Raw genomic sequence first — 20493 nt, 5'->3', positions numbered from 1 at the left:
AGTGGGTTACCATTTCCTTCTCCAGGGGAGCTTCCCCATCCAGGGATACAACCTGGGTCTCCTGCACTGCAAGCAGATTCTTTACTGACTGAAAAATGACAAAATATTGAGTATAATTTGAATACAGAGAATTTACTTGAAATGTGAGACTCTTTGACTAGACACTTTGCGGAAGTGAAATGGACCAGTAGAACTATTAGAACTATTAAACCATAGTTTTCTTATAAGGAAAAAACAAACCCCACCCATTTGTATTCTACAAACATTTCAAGCATGCATATCTGAATTTTTCTTCCACTCATCTGATATTTTCATTAAAAAATTAAACTTGAAATTTTTGAAAGACTTAATCAATGTTCTAAACCTGAAAGAGTAGTTTTAATCCTTCTCTCATCTATATTTGCAAAGTCATTTTATTTGTGAAGTGCTACAAGCATCATTGCCGCAAAGGACAGTAAAGCTCTCAGGGGAACACAAATTGAGAGAACAGTGTGAATCTTTTTTCCCAGTCGTGGTGCCGGTTATACGGTGGGGTACAGAGTCTCTGAACCTCTGGGCTTTATACATTTTCTTGTAAAAATGTGATTTAAAAAAACCCACTAAGTTTATAATCATTAAAGATTATTAAATAAAAAATAATGCTCTTTCAAAAATTCAAGTTCATAGTCACCCAGCATTTTCACTGAAAATAGCTGTTTCATCACTGTTGCTTCTGGAAGAAATGCCTGGCACACAGTGAACAGAGATGAAAACATGAGACAGCAGAAAGTCTTAGCACAGTGCAGTCTAAAAGGCTCGCAAGCACCCTTTATGTAATAAATAATGGAGTGGCTGGAAAACTGCCTCTGAAAGCAGAAGGTTCTGGCCAAAAGTGAAGAGTAGCCAATGCATTTGAGAAATGAAGTAGTGTGAAGCAAACCCAGGAGATGTTCAAGCAGAGTTTCTTAGGTAAAGCTTCACATGGAAGCATGGAATAAATAAATCTCATTTAAACAAATTATGCCACATAAAAATTGGTATTGTATTTCTTAATCAATGTGGAAATGGGGGTAGGGGGCAGGAGTTACCACTTGGCTAAAGGCAGCTCTAAAATTCTATTGCTCACATGTGAAATCTGAAGAGAAGTGTCGAGAACAAAGAACAATCACCTTTCTTTCCAGCCTGGTTGAATTTTTTTGCCCCAGTGGTTTTCAGACGATCCGTCTTGAATAGCATCATGAAAAGTTTCATGTGCCCTGAATACTTTGTGATTTAAAAATATTATATATTAAGAGCAGAAAGGAGTTCTTTCTAACCCTGCATAAAATAAATGCAGAAGAGATTTTGGATTGAAATTCTTGGAGCTTAGATATGAAATTTTTTTTAGGCATTAAACAACAAGAATTTGTTTTCTCTTCTCTCGTGGTTCTAGGGGCCAGAAGTCCAAGAACAAAGTGTCATGGGGCGATGTCCCCCTGAGGTTCTATGAGGGGCCCTTCCTGCCTCTTCCGGCTCTGACGGTGGCTGACACTGCTTGGCTGGGGCTGCGTGCCCCTGCCGTCTCCTGGTGGGGATCCATCTTCATGTGACATTCTCCTCGCGTGTCTGTATCTCTTCTTATAAGGCATCTTATGTGAGATTCAAGGCCCACCCTACTCCAGTAGGACCTCATCTTAACTACTAACACCTGCAAAGGCCTTATTTCCAAATAAGGTCACCTTCTTTTTCATTTGTTTTTGTTTTGTTTTGTTTTCAACTGGGGTATAGTTGTTTTACAATGTTGTGTTCGTTTCTGCTGTACAACAAAGTGAGTCAGCCATACGTGTACATATATCCCCTCCCTGAGGAACCATTTTTAAGTACTTTGCACAACAATTTTTATTCAGATAAATGTTTGACTAAGAGGGGTTCCCCGATAGCTCAGTTGGTAAAGAATCTGGCTGCAATGCAGGAGACCCCAGTTAGATTTCTGGTCGGGAAGATCTGCTGGAGAAGGGATAGGCTACCCACTCAGTATTCTTGGGCTTCCCTGTGGCTCAGCTATTAAGGAATCTGCCTGCAATGCGGGAGACCCGGGTTCGATCCCTGGGTTGGGAAGATCCCCTGGAGAATGGAAAGGCTACCCACTCTAGTATTCTGTCCTGGAGAATTCCATGGACTATAAAGCCCATGGGGTTGCAAAGAGTAGGACACGATTGAGTGACTTGCACTTTCACTTGGAAGGATGAATGATTAGCAAATCAGATAGTGTTTCTTGGCTAGAAAAAAGGGGGTGCATCTCAGTAAAGAAAGGATATATCTTACTCTGCAAATTCTGCAGCCCCTTGCAAGGGGAGTATTGGCTTTATAAATTTTAAATCACAAAGTAATCAAATTAATTAATAGTTGCCTACCTAGTACTCCCAAATTTTGTTTGCATTAGAATGATAATGCTGAAACTAATTTTTCCCACCCCAATAAGTCTTTAAATTTGGGCCAGCTGGGTCTTGATATAAGCCATATTCACTATGCAAATATCTTATGAAAAGTGATGGCATCTTAATTCTTCTGCGAAGATCAGGGATAAAATTCTTCAAACAGATTAATGTAAAAAGCAGGCACAAAATGACTTTTTAATTTAGGAAACAGCTTTGGAAATATTAATACTTCTCTCTCCCCCCCCCCCCCCAACCCTCTTGAAAAGCCATCATCTTTGTCTACTTAGGGATAGAGCCTTAGGGAATAATGTTAAAATGCTGGCATATTACATCATTGTACTCACTGTTTAAGAAGGGTGAAATCTTTCATTAGGAATCCTTGAGTGAGAACATGTGTTTACATCCTAAAGCTTGACTGACTGAACCTGTGCTCCCAGCCTGCACGACGACCCCAGGGGGTTCCTGGTAGCCATAGCCCTACATAGTCCTTTCCCACATGAAGCAGGACTGACCTGTGTAACATCATCTCATTTGCAGAAATGACCGTGTATTACTTCCAAGCCTACATCATGAAAGACATCTGGCTTCCACCAAAATGCAGTGCTTGGGTGCAATCTCAAAAATGACAGAATGATCTCTGTTCGTTTCCAAGGCAAACCATTCAGTATCACAGTAATCCAAGTCTAGGCCCTGACCAGTAATGCTGAAGCAGCTGAAGGTGAAAGGTTTTGTGAAGACCTACAAGACCTTCTAGAACTAACACCCCAAAAAGATGTCCTTTTCATTATAGGGGCCTGCAATGCAGAACTAGGAAGACAAGAGATACCTGGAGTAACAGGCAAATTTGGCCTTGGCGTACAGAATGAAGCAGGGCAAAGGATAAGAGAGCTTTCCCAAGAGAACACACTGGTCATATCAAACACCCTCTTCCAACAACACAAGAGAAGACTCTACACATGGACATCACCAGATGTCAATACTGAAATCAGACTGATTATGTTCTCTGCAGCCAAAGATGGAGAAGCTCTATACAGTCAGCAAAAACAAGACTGGGGGCTGACTGTGGCTCAGATCATGAGCTCCTTGTTGCAAACGCAGAAAGAAGTAGGGAAAACCATTAGACCATCGAAGTATGACCTAAATCAAATCCCTTACAGTTATACAGTGGAAGTGACAAATAGATTCAAGGGATTAGATCTGATGGAGTGCCTGAAGAACTGTGGACGGAGGTTCATGACATTGTACAGGAGGTAGTGATCAAGACCATCCCCAAGAAAAGGAAATGCAAAAAGGCAAAATGGTTGTCTGAGGAGGCCTTACAAATAGCTGAGAAAAGAAGAGAAGCTAAAGGTAAAGGAGAAAAGGTAAGATATACCCATCTGAATGCAGAGTTTCAAAGAATAGCAAGGAGAGATAAGAAAGCCTTCCTCATTGATCAGTGCAAAGAAATAGAGGAAAACAATAGAGGGAAAGACTGGAGATCTCTTCAAGAAAATGAGAAATGCCAAGGGAACATTTCATGCAAAGATGAGCACAATAAAGGACAGAAATGGTATGGACTTAACAGAAGCAGAAGATATTAAGAAGTGGTAAGAATACACAGAAGAATTATACAAAAAAGGTCTTCATGACCCAGATAACCACAATGGTGTGATCACTCACTTGGAGCCAGATATCCTGGAATATGAAGTCAAGTGGGCCTTAGGGAGCATCACTATGAACAAAGCTAGTGGAGGTGATGGAATTCCAGCTGAGCTATTTCAAAGCTTAAAAGATGGTGCTGTTAAGTGTTGCACTCAATATGCCAGGAAATTTTGAAAACTCAACAGTGGCTACAGAACTGAAAAAGGTTAGTTTTCATTCCAGTCCCAAAGAAGGGCAATACCAAAGAATGTTCAAACTACTGCACAATTGCACTCATCTCACATGCCAGCAAAGTAATGCTCAAAATTCTCCAAGCCAGGTTTCAACAGTATGTGAACCGTGAACTTCCAGATGTTCAAGCTGGTTTTAGAAAAGGCAGAGAAACCAGAGATCAAATTTCTGACATCCGCTGGATCATGGAAAAAGCAAGAGAGTTCCAGAAAAACATCTATTTCTGCTTTATTGACTATGCTAAAGCCTTTGACTGTGTGGATCACAACAAACTGTGTAAAATTCTTAAAGAGATGGACATGCCAGACTACCATACCTGCCTCCTGAGAAATCTGTATGCAGGTCAAGAAGCAACAGATTAAACCGAACATGGAATAACAGACTGGTTCCAAATTGGGAAAGGAATACATCAAGGCTGTATATTGTCACCCTGCTTATTTAACTTACACGCAGAATATATTCTGCGAAATGTTGGGCTGAATGAAGCACAAGCTGGAATCAAGATTGCTGGGAGAAATATCAATAACCTCAGATATGTAGATGACACCACCCTTATGGCAGAAAGTGAAAAAGGACTAAAGAACCTCTTGATGAAAGTGAAAGAGAAAAGTGGAAAAAGTTGGCTTAAAACTCACCATTGAGAAAACTAAGATCATGGCATCTGGTCCCATCATTCATGGCAAATACATGGGGAAACAACGGAAACAGTGACAAACTTTATTGCCTTGGACTCCAAAATTACTGCAGATGGTGACCACAGCCATGGAATTAAAAGATGCTTGCTCCTTGGAAGAAAAGCTATAACCAACCTAGACAGCATATTAAAAAAACAGAGACATTACCTTGCCAACAAAGGTCCATCAAAAACCATAGCTTTGACTAAAGCTATGGTTTTTCCAGTAGTCATGTATGGATGTGAGAGTTGGACTATAAAGAAAGCTGAGTGCCGAAGAATTTATTGCTTCTGAACTGTGGTGTTGGAGAAGACTCTTGAGAGTCCCTTTGATTGCAAGGAGATCCAACCAGTCCATCCTAAGGGAAATCAGTCCTGAATATTCATTGGAAGGACTGATGCTAAAGCTGAAGCTCCAATACTTTGGCCACCTGATGCGAAGAACTGACTCCTCAGAAAAGACTCTGATGCTGGGAAAGATTGAAGGGAAGAGAAGGGGACAACAGAGGTGGATGGCATCACTGATTTGATGGACATGAGTTTGAGCAAGCTCTGAGAATCGGTGATGGACAGGGAAGCCTGGTGTGCTGCAGTCCATGGGGTCTCAAAGAGTCGGACACAAATGACTGAACTAAACTGAATAACAAAACAAATGAACCACCCATTTTAAACCATTTACATAGTTGAAAGGCTCTGCAGTTGCTACTACTGAAGGAGGACTTAAGAAATTGGGCATTTAGGTTCTTGTTTCTCAAAGTGTTGTACCAAGACTAGCAGTACTGGCATTATCTGGGGCTTCCCAGGTAGCTCAGTGGTAAAGAATTCGCCTGCCAATGCAGGAGATGCAGGTTCGATCCCTGGGTCAGGAAGATCCCCTGGAGTAGGAAATGGCAACCCACCCCAGTATTCTTGCCCGGAGAATTCCATGGACAGAAGAGCCTTGCGGGCTACAGGCCATGGGGCTGCAAAGAGTCTGACAGAACTGGGTAACTGAGCACGCAGGAGCACACATGCACGGAAACATCAGAAATACAGAATCTCAACTTTCACCAAAGACCTAGTGACTCAGAATCGACATTTTATGAGATTTCCCCTACTACGTGTAAGTATGTCAAAGTTTGAGAATCAACAATGATCTGTTTGAATCTTAATGTTACATCCTATCGTTGGAAACCCTGGCTGTACCTGATACGTAGTTCTAAAAATTACGGTTTGGGAAGCCCAACTCCAGAAATTCTGATTTAATTGGCTTGGGTTGAGGTCTATTATGCTGGGAGGGGTTGGGGGCAGGAGGAGAAGGGGACAACAGAGGATGAGATGGCTGGATGGCATCACTGACTCGATGGACGTGAGTCTGAGTGAACTCCGGGAGTTGGTGATGGACAGGGAGGCCTGGCGTGCTGCGATTCATGGGGTCGCAAAGAGTCGGACACGACTGAGTGACTGAACTGAACTGATGTCTATTATGGCCATGGACCCAATTTCACACGCCCACATGTGTCCTGAGCCTGTCCTGGGGGAACTATGGGGCCCTGAGCAAGAAGGAAGCTTCTGGGGCACTGCATGCCAGTTCAACTTCACAGCTACTGAGAAACTCCATCATATTTTCTGCCTTTTCTTATTCATGCTCCTTCAGGACTTAATTCATTCCAAGAAAAGCCTTTGGTGGTTTGGATTTGCTATCTAGGGCCACTAAGAGAACCAGGTGCTGAAGGCCTCAGAGTAATTTACCCACCTGTCAGATTAGCACCAAATTTCTGTTAGTTTCATCTTTTCCTAATGGTGAAATGGAAGTAAATATTATTTCTCTCAAGCCTTTGGAAAATATGCTTTTACTGTTGACCAGGCACTACTAAATTAAGATTTCCAGTATGACAGGTGCTTACAAATAATAGACCTATTACTTAACAAGAAGCTCAAATTGATAATAAGTATCACTTAGATGCAGGTGGTGGGGTGCGGGGATTGTCTGTTTATTAATGCATCCCCAGTAACAGAAACAATGCCAGAAACGTTGCATGCTTTAATAAATGTTTGTTAATTAAATTCCTCAAGAACCAATAATGTCTGACCTTTCATTCATTCAAAGTTACCGAACGTACCGTGTTAGCGAACCTGCAACAGAAAGTGTTTTACCAAAGGATTTTTAAATAAAGCTCCAGATTTCCTTTGAAAAATAAATTGTGTGCCCCAATCCAATGCCATGTTTCAGGTGCCCTAGTTTGACCTCGGCTCCTCAGTTGGAGGCTGGCAAAGGGATGTGATCCCTGCCCTTGAATCTCCTTCCTTTGTAGTTTTTTTGACCTGCGCGGTTCCGTTTCCCAGGCGGAGGAGCGCGCGCCGCGGCTGCGCCCATCAGCGCGCGGCGCGGGGTTGTGGCTGTCAGGCGGGCGGGGCCGCCTAGGACCCGGGAGGATCCGCTTCTCCGGCGCCGCAGAGCCTCGGCGCCCCCACGTGCGGCCCCCTCCTCCTCCTCCTGGCCCACCTCCCTCCCTCCGGGGTTTGGCATTCCTTGGGGAGCGGGAAGCCCCCTCCGGCCCTGCAGCGCGCCGGGCAGGCGGAGTGGTCGGGCCCGGGGGCGGATGCTCGTGGGTGGGCCGGGCCAGCCGGCTGCGGGGGAGGCGGGCTGCGCTGTTTCCCGCTAGGGCCGGACTCTGCGCGGGACGAGCCTCCGCGCGGTGCTCGCGGGCGGGGCCCGGGGGCGAGCGAGGCGGCGGCGGCGGCGCTGCAAGCCGGGCCCCGGGCCGGGCCGACGCCCCCGCGGCGCCTCTCCCACGCTCGCGGCCCCTCCCTCCCTTCCCCCGGGCTCCCGGGAGCGGCGGGCGGAGGAGCTTTGTGTGCGCCCGCGGGCCGGGGGCGGGCCCACCTTGACGGCGGCCGGCGGACTCCGGGGCGGGAGTGGCGCGGCGTGACCGCGTGGAGCGGGGGCGTGGGGCTCCCGGGCGGCGGGAGGGACCGAGCGAAGCGCGCCGGACAACGAGCCGGGCAGCTCGGCGCTGCGGCCACTTTTAGGGGGCGCGGGCCTCCGCGGCTCCACCTGCGCGGAGAGGGCGGGATGTCCGGGCCAGGTGTCCCGGCGCGCTGAGGCTCTCTCGCGGCCCGACGTTCCCGCGCCGGTTCTCGCCTTGACCGCGGGCTACCTGGAGCCTCCGGCTGGGACGTGCTCGGCCGGGCGCCCCCCCGGAGCAGCCGCGATGGCCAGCACCAGGAGTATCGAGCTGGAGCACTTTGAGGAACGGGACAAAAGGCCGCGGCCGGGGTCGCGGAGAGGGGCGCCCAGCTCCTCCGGGGGCAGCAGCAGCTCGGGCCCCAAAGGGAACGGGCTCATCCCCAGCCCGGCGCACAGCGCCCACTGCAGCTTCTACCGCACGCGGACGCTGCAGGCCCTGAGCTCGGAGAAGAAGGCCAAGAAGGCGCGCTTCTACCGGAATGGGGACCGCTACTTCAAGGGCCTGGTGTTTGCCATCTCCAGCGACCGCTTCCGGTCCTTCGACGCGCTGCTCATGGAGCTCACCCGCTCCCTGTCGGACAACGTGAACCTGCCCCAGGGCGTCCGCACCATCTACACCATCGACGGCAGCCGGAAGGTCACCAGCCTGGACGAGCTGCTGGAAGGTAGGCGGGGAGGGCCCGGCGCGGCAGGTGCGGCCCCGCGGGCGACAGGTGCAGCGGCTGGGCAGCCTGCGGCGGGGCGGAGGCGGCGGTGCTTCCAGGCGGCCGCGGGGATAGTGTGGTTCTCTCTGCTGTTCCACAGGCTCTGTGTGTGGGGCGTGCTTTCACAGACCCTCGGGCCTTCCTAAGAGATGTGTTTTTTAAAAAAGTGAGAAATCCTAATGGGATTTGTGACATCTCTCAATATGGATGAACTTCTTTTGATATTCGCTCTTTTGAAGTGCTCCATCATTGTGAAAGTGGCTCTCCCATGAGGATCTGGGTAACCCTCTAGCTCATAAGCTGTCTGTCCATCCCTCTGTGTGGAGCTCAGTACGGGCACCTGTGGTGTTTCGGCTTTCAGGACCCTGTTGTACCGGGTCTGCTCAGAAGCTGTGTTCGTGAAACACTCTAGGTTGCCTTTCCTGGTGTGCGTTGCAGCAGAAGTTCCATGAGGTCAGGAGAGGTGATCGGAGACTGGTTCTCAACCTTGGTTGCATCTTGGATCACTGGGAACTTTAAGAAGTAAGGGTGCCTGGGCCCCCTTCCCAGGTATTTGGATGTAAATTGGTTTGGGGTATGGTCTGACCATCTGGAGTTTTAAAAGCTCCTCAGGTGATCTGAATGTGCTACTGAGGTTGAGAAGGGCTGTGATAAGGGTATTCCACGATTGGTTGGTAATGAGGTGCTTCCAGGTTAATCTTTCCTAGTTAGGGAGATAGAGGCCCCAGAATCAGCAATTGAGGCCTGTTACAAATTAGGCCTAGCGTGTCAGCCGTGCTGGACTCAAGGCTGTTTGGCCTTATGTTGGGTCATCCTTTAATTCCTGCACTATGTAGACTTCCTTCCCTTCAGGGAGAGAAATCAGTTACTAGTTAAGAACCTATATGCAGAATGAAACAGGACCCATAAAGTTCAGAACCCAAGTATGTGCTGACTGTGTTTATATACAGCCTGCTCTCATGCATCTTTTGTATAATTTATTTTTTTTTAATTTTGGCTGTGCCCTGCGGCATGTGGGATCTTAGTTCCCAGACCAGGAATCGAACCCACACCCCCTGCAAGAAGTGAAAAATCTTAAACAGACCTCCAGGGAAAGCCCCTCATGCATCTTAATGCAAATGGCACATAGTGCTCTGGTAGTCGTCCCTGTATTGGCTTGGCAGGAGAAGGAAACTCAACTTGAAGCCAACTATTTTTCTTATAGTAACTCAGCATGTTGTTATGCTCTGAAGGCTTTATGTCCATTTTATGCATGGGGAAACAAGCAACACGCCTTGTCATACAGGACATGCAGTATATGTCCGTTCACCTGCAATTCACTTTTTAAAATTTTTATTGGAGGATAATTGCTTTACAATATTGTGGTGGTTTCTGCCATACATCAACATGAATACATACATCAACATAAGTATACATGTGTCCCCTCCCTCTTGAACCTCCCTCCTGTCTCCCACCCCATCCCACCCCTCTAGGTTGTCGGAGAGCACTGGGCTGAGTTTATAAAACAGTTGTAGCCACACTGTGGAGTCTTTAAAGTGGTTGGGTTTCTGTTTAGTCACTGTTAGGGAAAGTTTTCCCTGCCCTAGGCTAGATGAGGACTCAGCCAAAACTACATTGTCTTTTCTCTATGTGTGTGTTTGTGACTTCACAAATTCTCCTGCACATTTGAGTGTTTTGGTTTTAAAGGCTGCCTGAGGTGATAACAGCCAGCAGAGGATTAGAATGAAGATACATTGTTAAAAGGGTTTTATTGCTTCATCCTGTTGCAAACTTAAAAGTAACATTTGCCTAGATACTTCAAAACTGAGTAACAAATTTTCTGATTGACCGGAGGCTAGGCTAGTGGCCCCATGGAAGGATGGAGACAATGTCTTTTGCTTAAATATTCATTACTCACATGCGCTTGGGAAACTGTGCCTGGTGTGCCCTGAGAAGGGACAGTAGTTTTAATATCCTTTTCTGAAATAATTTTAACAGTGTTACCTGCATGAAATGAATGTAATCCAAAGGTGAATATCCAGGGGGCATGGTCAGTATTTCCGTTATGCATATTAAATGAGAACACATATTGTGTACTGAGTTTGTCATTGCTCTGGTGGCACATGGCCCACTGAGTCTAATTCTCAAATTCTCCTACTGATTTCTGTAGGACAGGGAACCGTAAGTATACGGAGTCCAAATTACACCACAATATGAAAAGTGATAGAACATAAATATTGGCAACAGAGATCTGTTTCCCTAGTATAGCCAATTGCCCACTTGTTTCAAATGTAATAAACTTATATATATTTAAATGTAGTAAAATCACTGCAAATGAAAATTTAAGCACTTCTTTTGTCATAGTGGCATTCTCTTTGACAATAGATCTTTGAGTCTTGAATTTCCCACAAAATGAATGGACTACCCTGTTTCAAGGCAGTTTTTAAGAAAGACCCATCGATGCTTAATACCAGCCATTCAGTAATTTATATAGTTTCAACATTTAGTTAAAATTGTGTATTAAATGTTCAGCTTTATCATGCAGCAGTACTAATGAGCCGTCTGTGAAGTTATTTGCATCAATATCACCCATGTCGTCAAAACTGACTACTGCATCTTAGTTCATCATTTTTAATAAAGATTTTCTGATAGTATGTTTTTACATCATTATGTTTAGCTGTTCTCTCCTCTGCTTCTTCCATTCTGTGAAATTTGTAGTTTAGGAGATACTGTTTTTCCTAAAATGTTTTTTTTTCTAAAATATTTGCTGTGAAGAATAGAAAATGATGACTCAAGATAGCTGGGCATGAACGCTCATTCAGAGCCTCAAGTTCACTGAACTTAGATGACAAAAGAAATTTGCATGGCCCAGATTTTTTTCTTCTGCCCTTGAAATCCTCTGGAGACTAAAACCTGTTCAGGTGTAGGCTGGTCCTTCTGCACTGCACTAACCAGCAGGCACCTTGAAAGTGAAAGTCACTCAGTCATGTCCGATTCTTTGCGACCCCATGGACCATACAGTCCATGGAATTCTCTAGGCCAGAATACTGGAGTGGGTAGCCTTTTCCTTCTCCAAGGGATCTTCCCAACCCAGGGATCAAACCCAGGTCTCCCGCATTGTGGGCGAATTCTTTACCAGCTGAGCCACAAGGGAAGCCCAAGGATACTGGAGTGGGTAGCCTATCCCTTCTCCAGCAGATCTTCCCAACCCAAGAATTGAACTGGGGTCTCCTGCATTGCAGGCAGATTCTTTACCAACTAAACTATCAGGGAAGCCCAGCCTAATGGTTTAACTCCTCTTGCTGCGTTAATTTCAACAAGTTGGTGCTGTGCATCCCTGTAATCCTATTTAGTCCATATAACTGGATAGGGACCTTCTCCCAGAGGACTGTGAGTCATAGCAATCAGTACTGGGAAACACAGGTTGAACTGTCTGAAGCCATGAGCTAGCCAACCGTGTCACAGCTCTGATAAGTAACTGAGGATGTCCGGCTTACACGTTCCTAGGTTCTCAGAACTCTTGGTCTCAGTGTTGGAGCTTGAGCTGTAATTATTTTGATGTTCCAAAGACAGATGCCCAAGGACAGTGGAAAAAATGCATGACCAAGTTGATGTCCCTAAGTTCTGCTGACTGTGGATTTGAAGAAAATTCACCTCCATTCATGGCCTCAGTGTCCTGTAGAATGGAAGGTTGGCAGATCCCCTAAGTTAGATCCCGTCTGATCTAAAATATATACCCTTCCCCTGCCTAAGTGGTTATTTATTGCGTGATGGTCTGGGGTGCCTTCCCTTACCCAGAAACTATCTTCCAAAGAATTGGCAAGGCAGCAAATGCCTACACTACAAGGAGTGGGTATGTGGCTCTGATAAATTGTTTGCAAGGAGCCTGAATAGTTGCTGCCTATATCTGCTTCTTTCATTACAAAGTAATGTGTCACTTTATATCATTTATACCTTTTCCCCCTCAGTCAACAATGAGTAAACCTCTTCCATTAAGCTGTCTTAAATTAGCCTGAATTTGAGAAAAATTAAGTTCTAAAAGAAATCAAACATTTGAAACTTCTGAGGTTTTCCTACTGTGCCTAGTTTATTGAATCTCTGGCTATTCAGTCTCTTTGGTTATTCAATCTCCTTGAAGGTGTTGGATCAAAATATAGTGACAGTTACTTTTGAGTAAAAAGAACTCACATAAGAACTCACATTATAGGTTTTATCCCCCTTGAAAGGTAGACTTTTATACTAAGAATAGTACCTGAGCTCTTGGAACTTGTTATAGTGAAAGCAACATAAACCCATGAAATATAAGATATTTGTGTGTGTGCGTGCTTGCTCAGTCATGTCCCATTCCATGACTCCATGAACTGTAGCCCTCCAGAGTCCTCTGACCATGGGATTTCCCAGACGAGAATACCGGAATGTTGCCAGAGGATATCCCAACCCAGAGATCAAACCTGCATCTCTTGCATTGGCAGGCACATTCTTTACCACTGAGCTACCTGAGAATTCCCTGTGAGATATTTGCACATGGTGAAAAGCAGGGCACATTTATATACAGCAAGTATGATGACTGGACATAATAGTTAACATTGGATCTTCACTCTGCAAAACCTTCTCTACCTGGGAGACTCCTGTCTCCTTCCAGACCCCTTCAAATATCAAATATCACCTTTCTGTGAACTCTTCCCACATCTCAGGGTCATTGGTCTCAAAAGTGTTGTGGATTGAGAAGATAGTAGTTTTTCAAGGTGTTGGGGGTGCAGTTTTTTCCCTCACGGTGCTCACATTCTAGAGGGGGCTTCACCGGTGGCTCAGTGGTAGAGTCCACCTGCCAGTTCGGGAGACATAGGTTCCACTCCTGGTCCAGGAAGATCCCACATGCTGTGCCGGACCAACGGACCCCGTGTGCCAAGAGAAGCCACTGCAATAAATAGCCCAGAAAATGACTTTCTTGATTGTCAAGAGAGAATTCAAACTATGAATTAAGTTTGAATAAGGTTGTTCCTGTATATCTGTGAAAATGTGTGTTTTGGAAAATTGGATTGTATTTCCAATGAATCAGAGATGCCCTGCTGACTCATAGTGGTGCAGGCGATGTACTCTTCTGCAGTGCTTGCTTCTATAAATCTGATTTTTTTTCCTTCATCTCATTTCCTCAAAACAGGGGAACTCAGGTCTGCTATAATGCAGCTGCATAGGAGGCTCTTTCCAGGGGCAAAGGGAATAGAAATTTTCATGTGAAGCATAAAGAATTCTAGAATGAATTCTAAGATGAAAGGAAATGCTTGGGAGAACATTTGTGAGATGAGGTTCTGACACAGTGATACGCTGGTAGTTAAGAGAAGATCACCATTTCACAAGGTTTTAAACTATGGAAATGGGTGTTTTTATGGTCCCTGATGTAAAGTGAAGGGAGCTAGAATCCTTAAGCAGTGATTATCACACTGCTTTCTTCATCATACAGAGGTCAGGGAATTTCTGAGCATCTGTACTGCCTGGCTAGGTCTCTGCTTCTCATCCCCACCAGCCTCTGCTCCTACCACTTCTGTTTTTTCTCTCTTCTATTGATAAAATAAACCGTTACCGTAAGGATGATATATCAGTCACTGTAGATGTAAAGACAGTTTTAGGATGTTTTGTGTATAGTTCCTAAAATGAACCCTATATTGACCTGTACACCTGCGCAGTAAGGTCTGTGCATTCAAATTCTGCAGGGTGCCTTACTTGGCTTCAGTGTCCTCATCTGCAAAATGAGGAAGGTTAGTCATTGCTAAGAAGTCGTCCTGCTTAAAGTTCAGTGATCTTGAGAAATGCTTCCGGAAGTGGGAAAGAGAAATGATCTGTCTGCCTCCATGTCTCTCTTTAAAAATTGGCCAGGTTTTGTGTTTGAATGTGGTTACCCAGGTTCAGATGGAGTTCTTAGGATCTCCAGTAACATCTTGGAGGTTCTTCTCCATAGAATGTTCTTAGGAAAGAGGAAATTACAAACCCATTGGGGGTGGGGACCATGGCCATCTTGTTCATTCCTTTTTCCTGTCAATAAATAATTCTGGCACATGATGTTTATTTATTTTACCTTTGTGCCGCATAGAAGATAATTTTGATAGGTGGGATTAAGTGGGTATTGGTTTCTAAAAAATCTTTCTTAGTTAAGACAACCGGCTGAACAGTTGGCTAGATTTGCAGAGATGGACTTAGTTCATGTCACTGGCAAATAGTCCTTGTCTCTTGTCTCAGTTTTGAAATAAGATTTTATTCAAGGAAAAGGGATGCAGTATATTTATATGTTAACAACTTGTCAATTTCATTAGTGTCTGAGATGCCTGACTTGTTTTTTCTCTCTGGAAATCTTTCATAATCAAATTCTTATACCTTTATTTTGAATGTGTGTGTTAAATCCCAGGACTATTCTAAGCCCCCTACTATTTTCAGCATCTGCTTCGAGTTAGTTCTCTGACATAACAAAGACTTAGTTTTGTTCATCTTTTCATATTTTTATTTTAAGCATTGTATTTAGAGAATTTATTTCATATATAGTTTAGATATGATGTGCGTTGTACTGTAGTTTTAAAATTCTCTGTGTTGGGACTTCCCTGGTGGCTCAGATGGTAAAGAATCTGCCTGCAATGCAGGAGACCTGGGTTCAATCCCTGGGTCAGGAAGATACCCTGGAAAAGGAAATGACAACCTACTCCAGTATTCTTGCTTGGAGAATTCCATGGGCAGAGGAGCCTAATGGGTTATAGTCCATGGGGTTGCAAAGAGTCAGACATCACTGAGCAACTAATGCTTTTCATTCTTTTATTCATTAGAGCATGCAGTAATTTCCATTCTAATTCAGGCTATTTGATCCTGTTTGCCATATCTCCTGCAGCCTAAACCGCTAGACTGGCCATATTGTAATCTGTCAGAAGCTACTACCTTTGAGACTGAAGGAATGGGAAAATATTGATTTGTGAGATCAACTTTGGTACTTTTGATTATAACATTTACTAACATCTCAACATAAATAATCTACTGTTGTGACCTACTATGTTTTTTGTTTATGCATTGGTTAAATTACAATCACTAGCAACCAAAATATATCACAATAGAAGTTTTAAAATTCTCATTGATTTGTTTCTTCCTTCACTGTATATGTTTTACAAATTTCAGATTACTCTGTTAATTTTTTGTCGTTTAGTCACTGAGTTGCTCTTTCCAGCATCTGGCTTTGCTTCTGTGACCAGTCACATCCACTATTGCATAGAAACCTGGAATGTTAGGTCCATGAATCAAGGCAAATTGGAAGTGATCAAACAGGAGATGGCAAGAGTGAACATCGACATTTTACGAATCAGAAAATGAAAATTGACTGGAATGGGAGAATTTCACTCAGATGAACATTATATCTACTACTGTGGGCAAGAATCCTGTAGAAGAAATGGAGAAGCCATCATAGTCAACAAAGGTCCGAAATGCAGTACTTGGATGCAATCTCAAAAATGACAGAATGATCTCTGTTCATTTCCAAGGCAAACCATTCAGTATCACTGTCAATATCAGTGTATCAGTATCAACATCACTATCACTATCAACATCAGTAATCCAAATCTATGCCCCAACCAGTAACGCTGAAGAAGCTGAAGTTGAACAGTTCTATGAAGACCTACAAGACCTTCTAGAACTAACATCCAAAAAAGATGTCCTTTTCATTATAGGGGACTGGAATGCAAAAGTAGGAAGTCAGGAAACACCTGGAGTAACAGGAAAATTTCGCCTTAGAGTACAGAATGAGGCAGGGCAAAGGCTAATAGAGTTTTGCCAGGAGAACACACTTGTTGTAGCAGACACCCTCTTCCAACTACACAAGAGAAGAATCTACACATGGACATCACCAGATGGCCAACACCGAAATCAGATTGATTATATTCTTTGCACCCAAAGATGGAGAAGCTCTATACAGTCAGCAAAAACAAGACCGGGAGCTGACTGTGGCTCAGATCATGAACTCCTTATTGCCAAATTCAGACTGAAATTGAAGAAAATAGGGAAAACCACTAGACCATTCAGGTATGACCTAAATCAAATCCCTTATGATTATACAGTGGAAGTGAGAAATAGATTTAAGGGACTAGATCTGATAGATAGAGTGCCTGATGAACTATGGATGAAGGTTCATGACATTGTACGGGAGACAGGGATCAAGACCATCCCCAAGAAAAAGAAATGCAAAAAAGCAAAATGGCTGTCTGAGGAGGCCTTAAAAATAGCTGTGAAAAGAAGAGAAGTGAAAAGCAAAAGAGAAAGATATACCCCTTTGAATGCAGACTTCCAAAGAATAGCAAGATGAGGAGAGATAAGAAGGCCTTCCTCAGTGATCAGCACAAAGAAATAGAGGAAAACAATAGGATGGGAAAAACTAGAGATCCTTTCAAGAAAATTAGAGATACCAAGGGAATATTTCATGCAACGATGGGTACAATAAAGGACATAAATTATATGGACCTAATAGAAGCAGAAGATATGAAGAAGAGGTGGCAAGAATACACAGAAAAACTATACAAAAACAATCTTCACAACTCAGATAGTCATGATGGTATGATCACTTACCTAGAGCCAGATATCCTGGAATGTGAAGTCAAGTGGGCCTTAGGAAGCATCACTACTAACATAGCTAGGAGGAGATAGAATTCCAGTTGAGCTATTTCAAATCCTAAAAAATGATGTTGTGAAAGTGCTGTACTCAATATACCAGAAAATTTGGAAAACTCAGTAGTGGCCACAGGACTGGAAAAGGTCAGTTTTCATTCCAGTCCCAAAGAAAGGCAATGCCAAAGAATGCTCAAACTGCCACACAGTTGCACTCATCTCACATGCTCAAAATTCTCCAAGCTAGGCTTCAACAGTACATGAACTGTGACTTCCAGATGTTCAAGCTGGTGTTAGAAAAGGCAGAGGAACCAGAGATCAAATTGCCAACATCCATTGGATTATCAAAAAGGCAAGAGAGTTCCAGAAAAAATCTATTTCTGCTTTATTGACTATGCTAAAGCCTTTGTGTGGATCACCACAAACTATGGAAAATTCTGAAACAGATGGGAATACCAGACCACTTAACCTGCCTCTTGAGAAATCTGTATGCAGGTCAGGAAGCAACAGTTAGAACTGGACATGGAACAGCAGACTGGTTCCAAATTGAGAAAGGAGTACATCAAAGCTGTATATTGTCACCCTGCTTATTTTAACTTCTGTGCAGAGTACATCGTGAGAAACGCTGGGCTGGATGAAGCACAAGCTGGAATCAAGATTTCTGGGAGAAATATCATTAACCTCAGATATGCAGATGACACCATTCTTATGGCAGAAAGCGAAGAAGAACTAAAGAGCCTCTTGATGAAAGTGAAAGTGGAGAGTGAAAAAGTTAGCTTAAAGCTCAACATTCAGAAAACTAAGGTTGTGACATCTTGTCCCATCACGTCATGGCAAATAGATGGGAAAACAGTGGAAATAGTGACAGACTTTATTATTTTGGGCTCCAAAATCTCTGCAGATGGTGACTGCAGCCATGAAATTAAAAGACACTCCTTGGAAGAAAAGTTATAACGAATCTAGACAGCACATTAAAAAGCAGAGACATTACTTTGCCAACTAAGGCGCATCTAGTCAAAGATACGGTTTTTCCAGTAGTCATGTATGGGTGTGAGAGTTAGACTATAAAGAAAGCTGAGTACAGAAGAATTGATGCTTTTGAACTGTGGTTTTGGAGAAGACTCTTGAGAGTCCCTTGGAGTGCAAGGAAATCCAACCAGTCCATCCTAAAGGAGATCAGTCCTGGGTGTTCACTGGAAGGACTGATGTTGAAGCTGAAACTCTAATACTTTGGCCACCTCATGCAAAAAGTTGACTCACTGGAAAAGACCCTGATGCTGGGAAAGATTGAAGGCGGGAGGAGAAGGGGACAATAGAGGATGAGATGGTTGGATGGCATCACCAATTCAATGGATATGAGTTTGAGTCAACTCCGGGAGTTGGTGATGGACAGAGAAGCCTGGCGTGCTGCAGTCCATGGGGTCACAAAGAGTCGGACACGACTGAGCAACTGAACTGAACTGAGTCACTGGGTTGTGCTTGATTCTTTTTGACCCCATGAACTGTAGCCTGCCAGGCTCCTCTGTCCATGGGATTTCCCAGGCAAGAATACTAGAGTGGGTTGCCATTCCCTTCTCCAGGGGATCTTCCTGACTCTGGGATTGAACTGGTGTCCCCGGCATTGCAGGTAGATTCTTTACCACTAAGCCACGGGGGATGCCCTTGTTAATTTTTGTGTAATAGCAGTGTAATTGTTTCTGGAAAACAGTGTTGGATGCTCTCTTCCCCAGTATCATTGGTCATTATCTCTGTTTCTTAACAGTACTTTTATCTCATCTGTTAAGAAATCAGGAAAAGAAAAAGGGAGTTACGGAAACTTGCTACTGGTTGTATTCTTCATCAAGCCTTGGAGAACGAAACAACTTGAGAAACAGCCTGATGTAAACTCGTCTTTTCTTAGTTTAGTGATTAAGGCTAATAGCTAGAAAGTTTCACATAAACTTTGTATGTGAAACACTTAGCAGAGTTCTAGCATGCTGGGGCGGAGAAGGCACTGGCACCCCGCTCCAGTACTCTTGCCTGGAAAATCCCATGGACGGAGGAGCCCGGTGGGCTGCAGTCCATGCTAAGGGTCAGACACGACTGAGCGACTTCCCTTTCACTTTTCACTTTCATGCATTGGAGAAGGAAATGGCAACCCACTCCAGTGTTCTTGCCTGGAGAATCCCAGAGACGGGGGAGCCTGGTGGGCTGCCGTCTATGGGGTTGCACAGAGTTGGACATGACTGAGGCGACTTAGCAGCAGCAGCTTGCTGTGGCTCTTTGATTAATGGGAGTGCTCCTCAGCATCTCAAGCAAAACTGTGTGTCCTTGTAACTTCCCCCTGTGATTCTAGAGCCACCCTTTGGAGCCGTAAGACTTCAGATGGGACTGAATGGCAGCGCTTCACACATCTCATGACAGTAGTCATGCTTCCTCTGTTTCCCCTTTCTGCCCATCCCCCAAATGTAACCACATTTTTTTTAATGAACATCTGGTTTCTTATCTTTTAACCTCTTGACTGAATTTTTTTGAGTTCTCACTATCAATCTCTTGCTTAAAATTGGAGCCAAGTCTTCCTCTAAGATGAGTAGTGAAATTTAAAGGTGGACTGGGGAAACCTTGTCGAGGATGGTTTACTTCTATTCAGATGATGAGCCAGTTGAAGGACTGACCCTGTGTCCATTATGCCCCAGCTTACTTACAGATAAAGCATGATGGGCAAAACTTTTTTCTATTTCTGTTTTGACTGCATGGCTCCTAGTTGTGGCATGCAGACTTCTGTTTAGTTGTGACACATGGACTCAGTAGTTGCGGTACACGAGCTTAGCTATCCCATGGCATGTGGGATCTTAATTCCCTAACCAGGGATTGAACCCGTGTCCCCTGCATTGGAAGGTGGATTTTTAACCACTGGGACTCCAGGGAGGTTCCCTAGATGGGCACATTTTGGTTTGAAGATCTCTTTCTCAGTATCCTTAAAACTGCAGCATTTCTCAAACTTCTTGCAGTGTTGGGATAATTAAAATTGAAAAACAATGTAAAAACCTAGCAGCCAAGTTGCAGAAACCCAGCACTGCCTTAGTTATTTTAAACACACTGTCACTTAAATATTTATTGAGGTAGATGTACCTGTGCATATAGGTCTTAGACACCAGTACAACTAGACAAACAAATTGATAACCTAAAAGCCAACAAAACTCTGTAACCAATAAAAATGCAAAATAGCGACATAAAGCTCCAGATACTATTTGCTTAAACTAAATTGTTATTCCCAGTGTGATCGTGGTGCTGAACACTGATCAGTCT

General features: G+C 44.0%; 1 protein-coding gene across 4 annotated transcripts in view; it reads left to right on the top strand.

Annotated features, from left to right (window-relative positions):
• The first annotated feature begins 8138 nt into the window (after positions 1-8138).
• Positions 8139-20493, top strand: part of DCLK2 (doublecortin like kinase 2) — a 186033-nt gene continuing 173678 nt past the window's right edge. For all 4 annotated transcript variants that reach the window (XM_068989717.1, XM_068989716.1, XM_068989715.1 and 1 more), the window contains exon 1: positions 8139-8559. In XM_068989717.1, the coding sequence (XP_068845818.1) occupies positions 8139-8559 (421 nt within the window). The remainder of the gene's footprint in view (positions 8560-20493) is intronic.

This window comes from Capricornis sumatraensis, chromosome 17, assembly GCF_032405125.1.
Source record: "Capricornis sumatraensis isolate serow.1 chromosome 17, serow.2, whole genome shotgun sequence".
In the NCBI taxonomy this organism is placed as follows: Eukaryota; Metazoa; Chordata; class Mammalia; order Artiodactyla; family Bovidae; genus Capricornis; species Capricornis sumatraensis.
The sequence above is the reverse complement of the archived record's forward strand: the minus strand, read 5'-3'. Positions and strand labels throughout refer to the sequence as shown.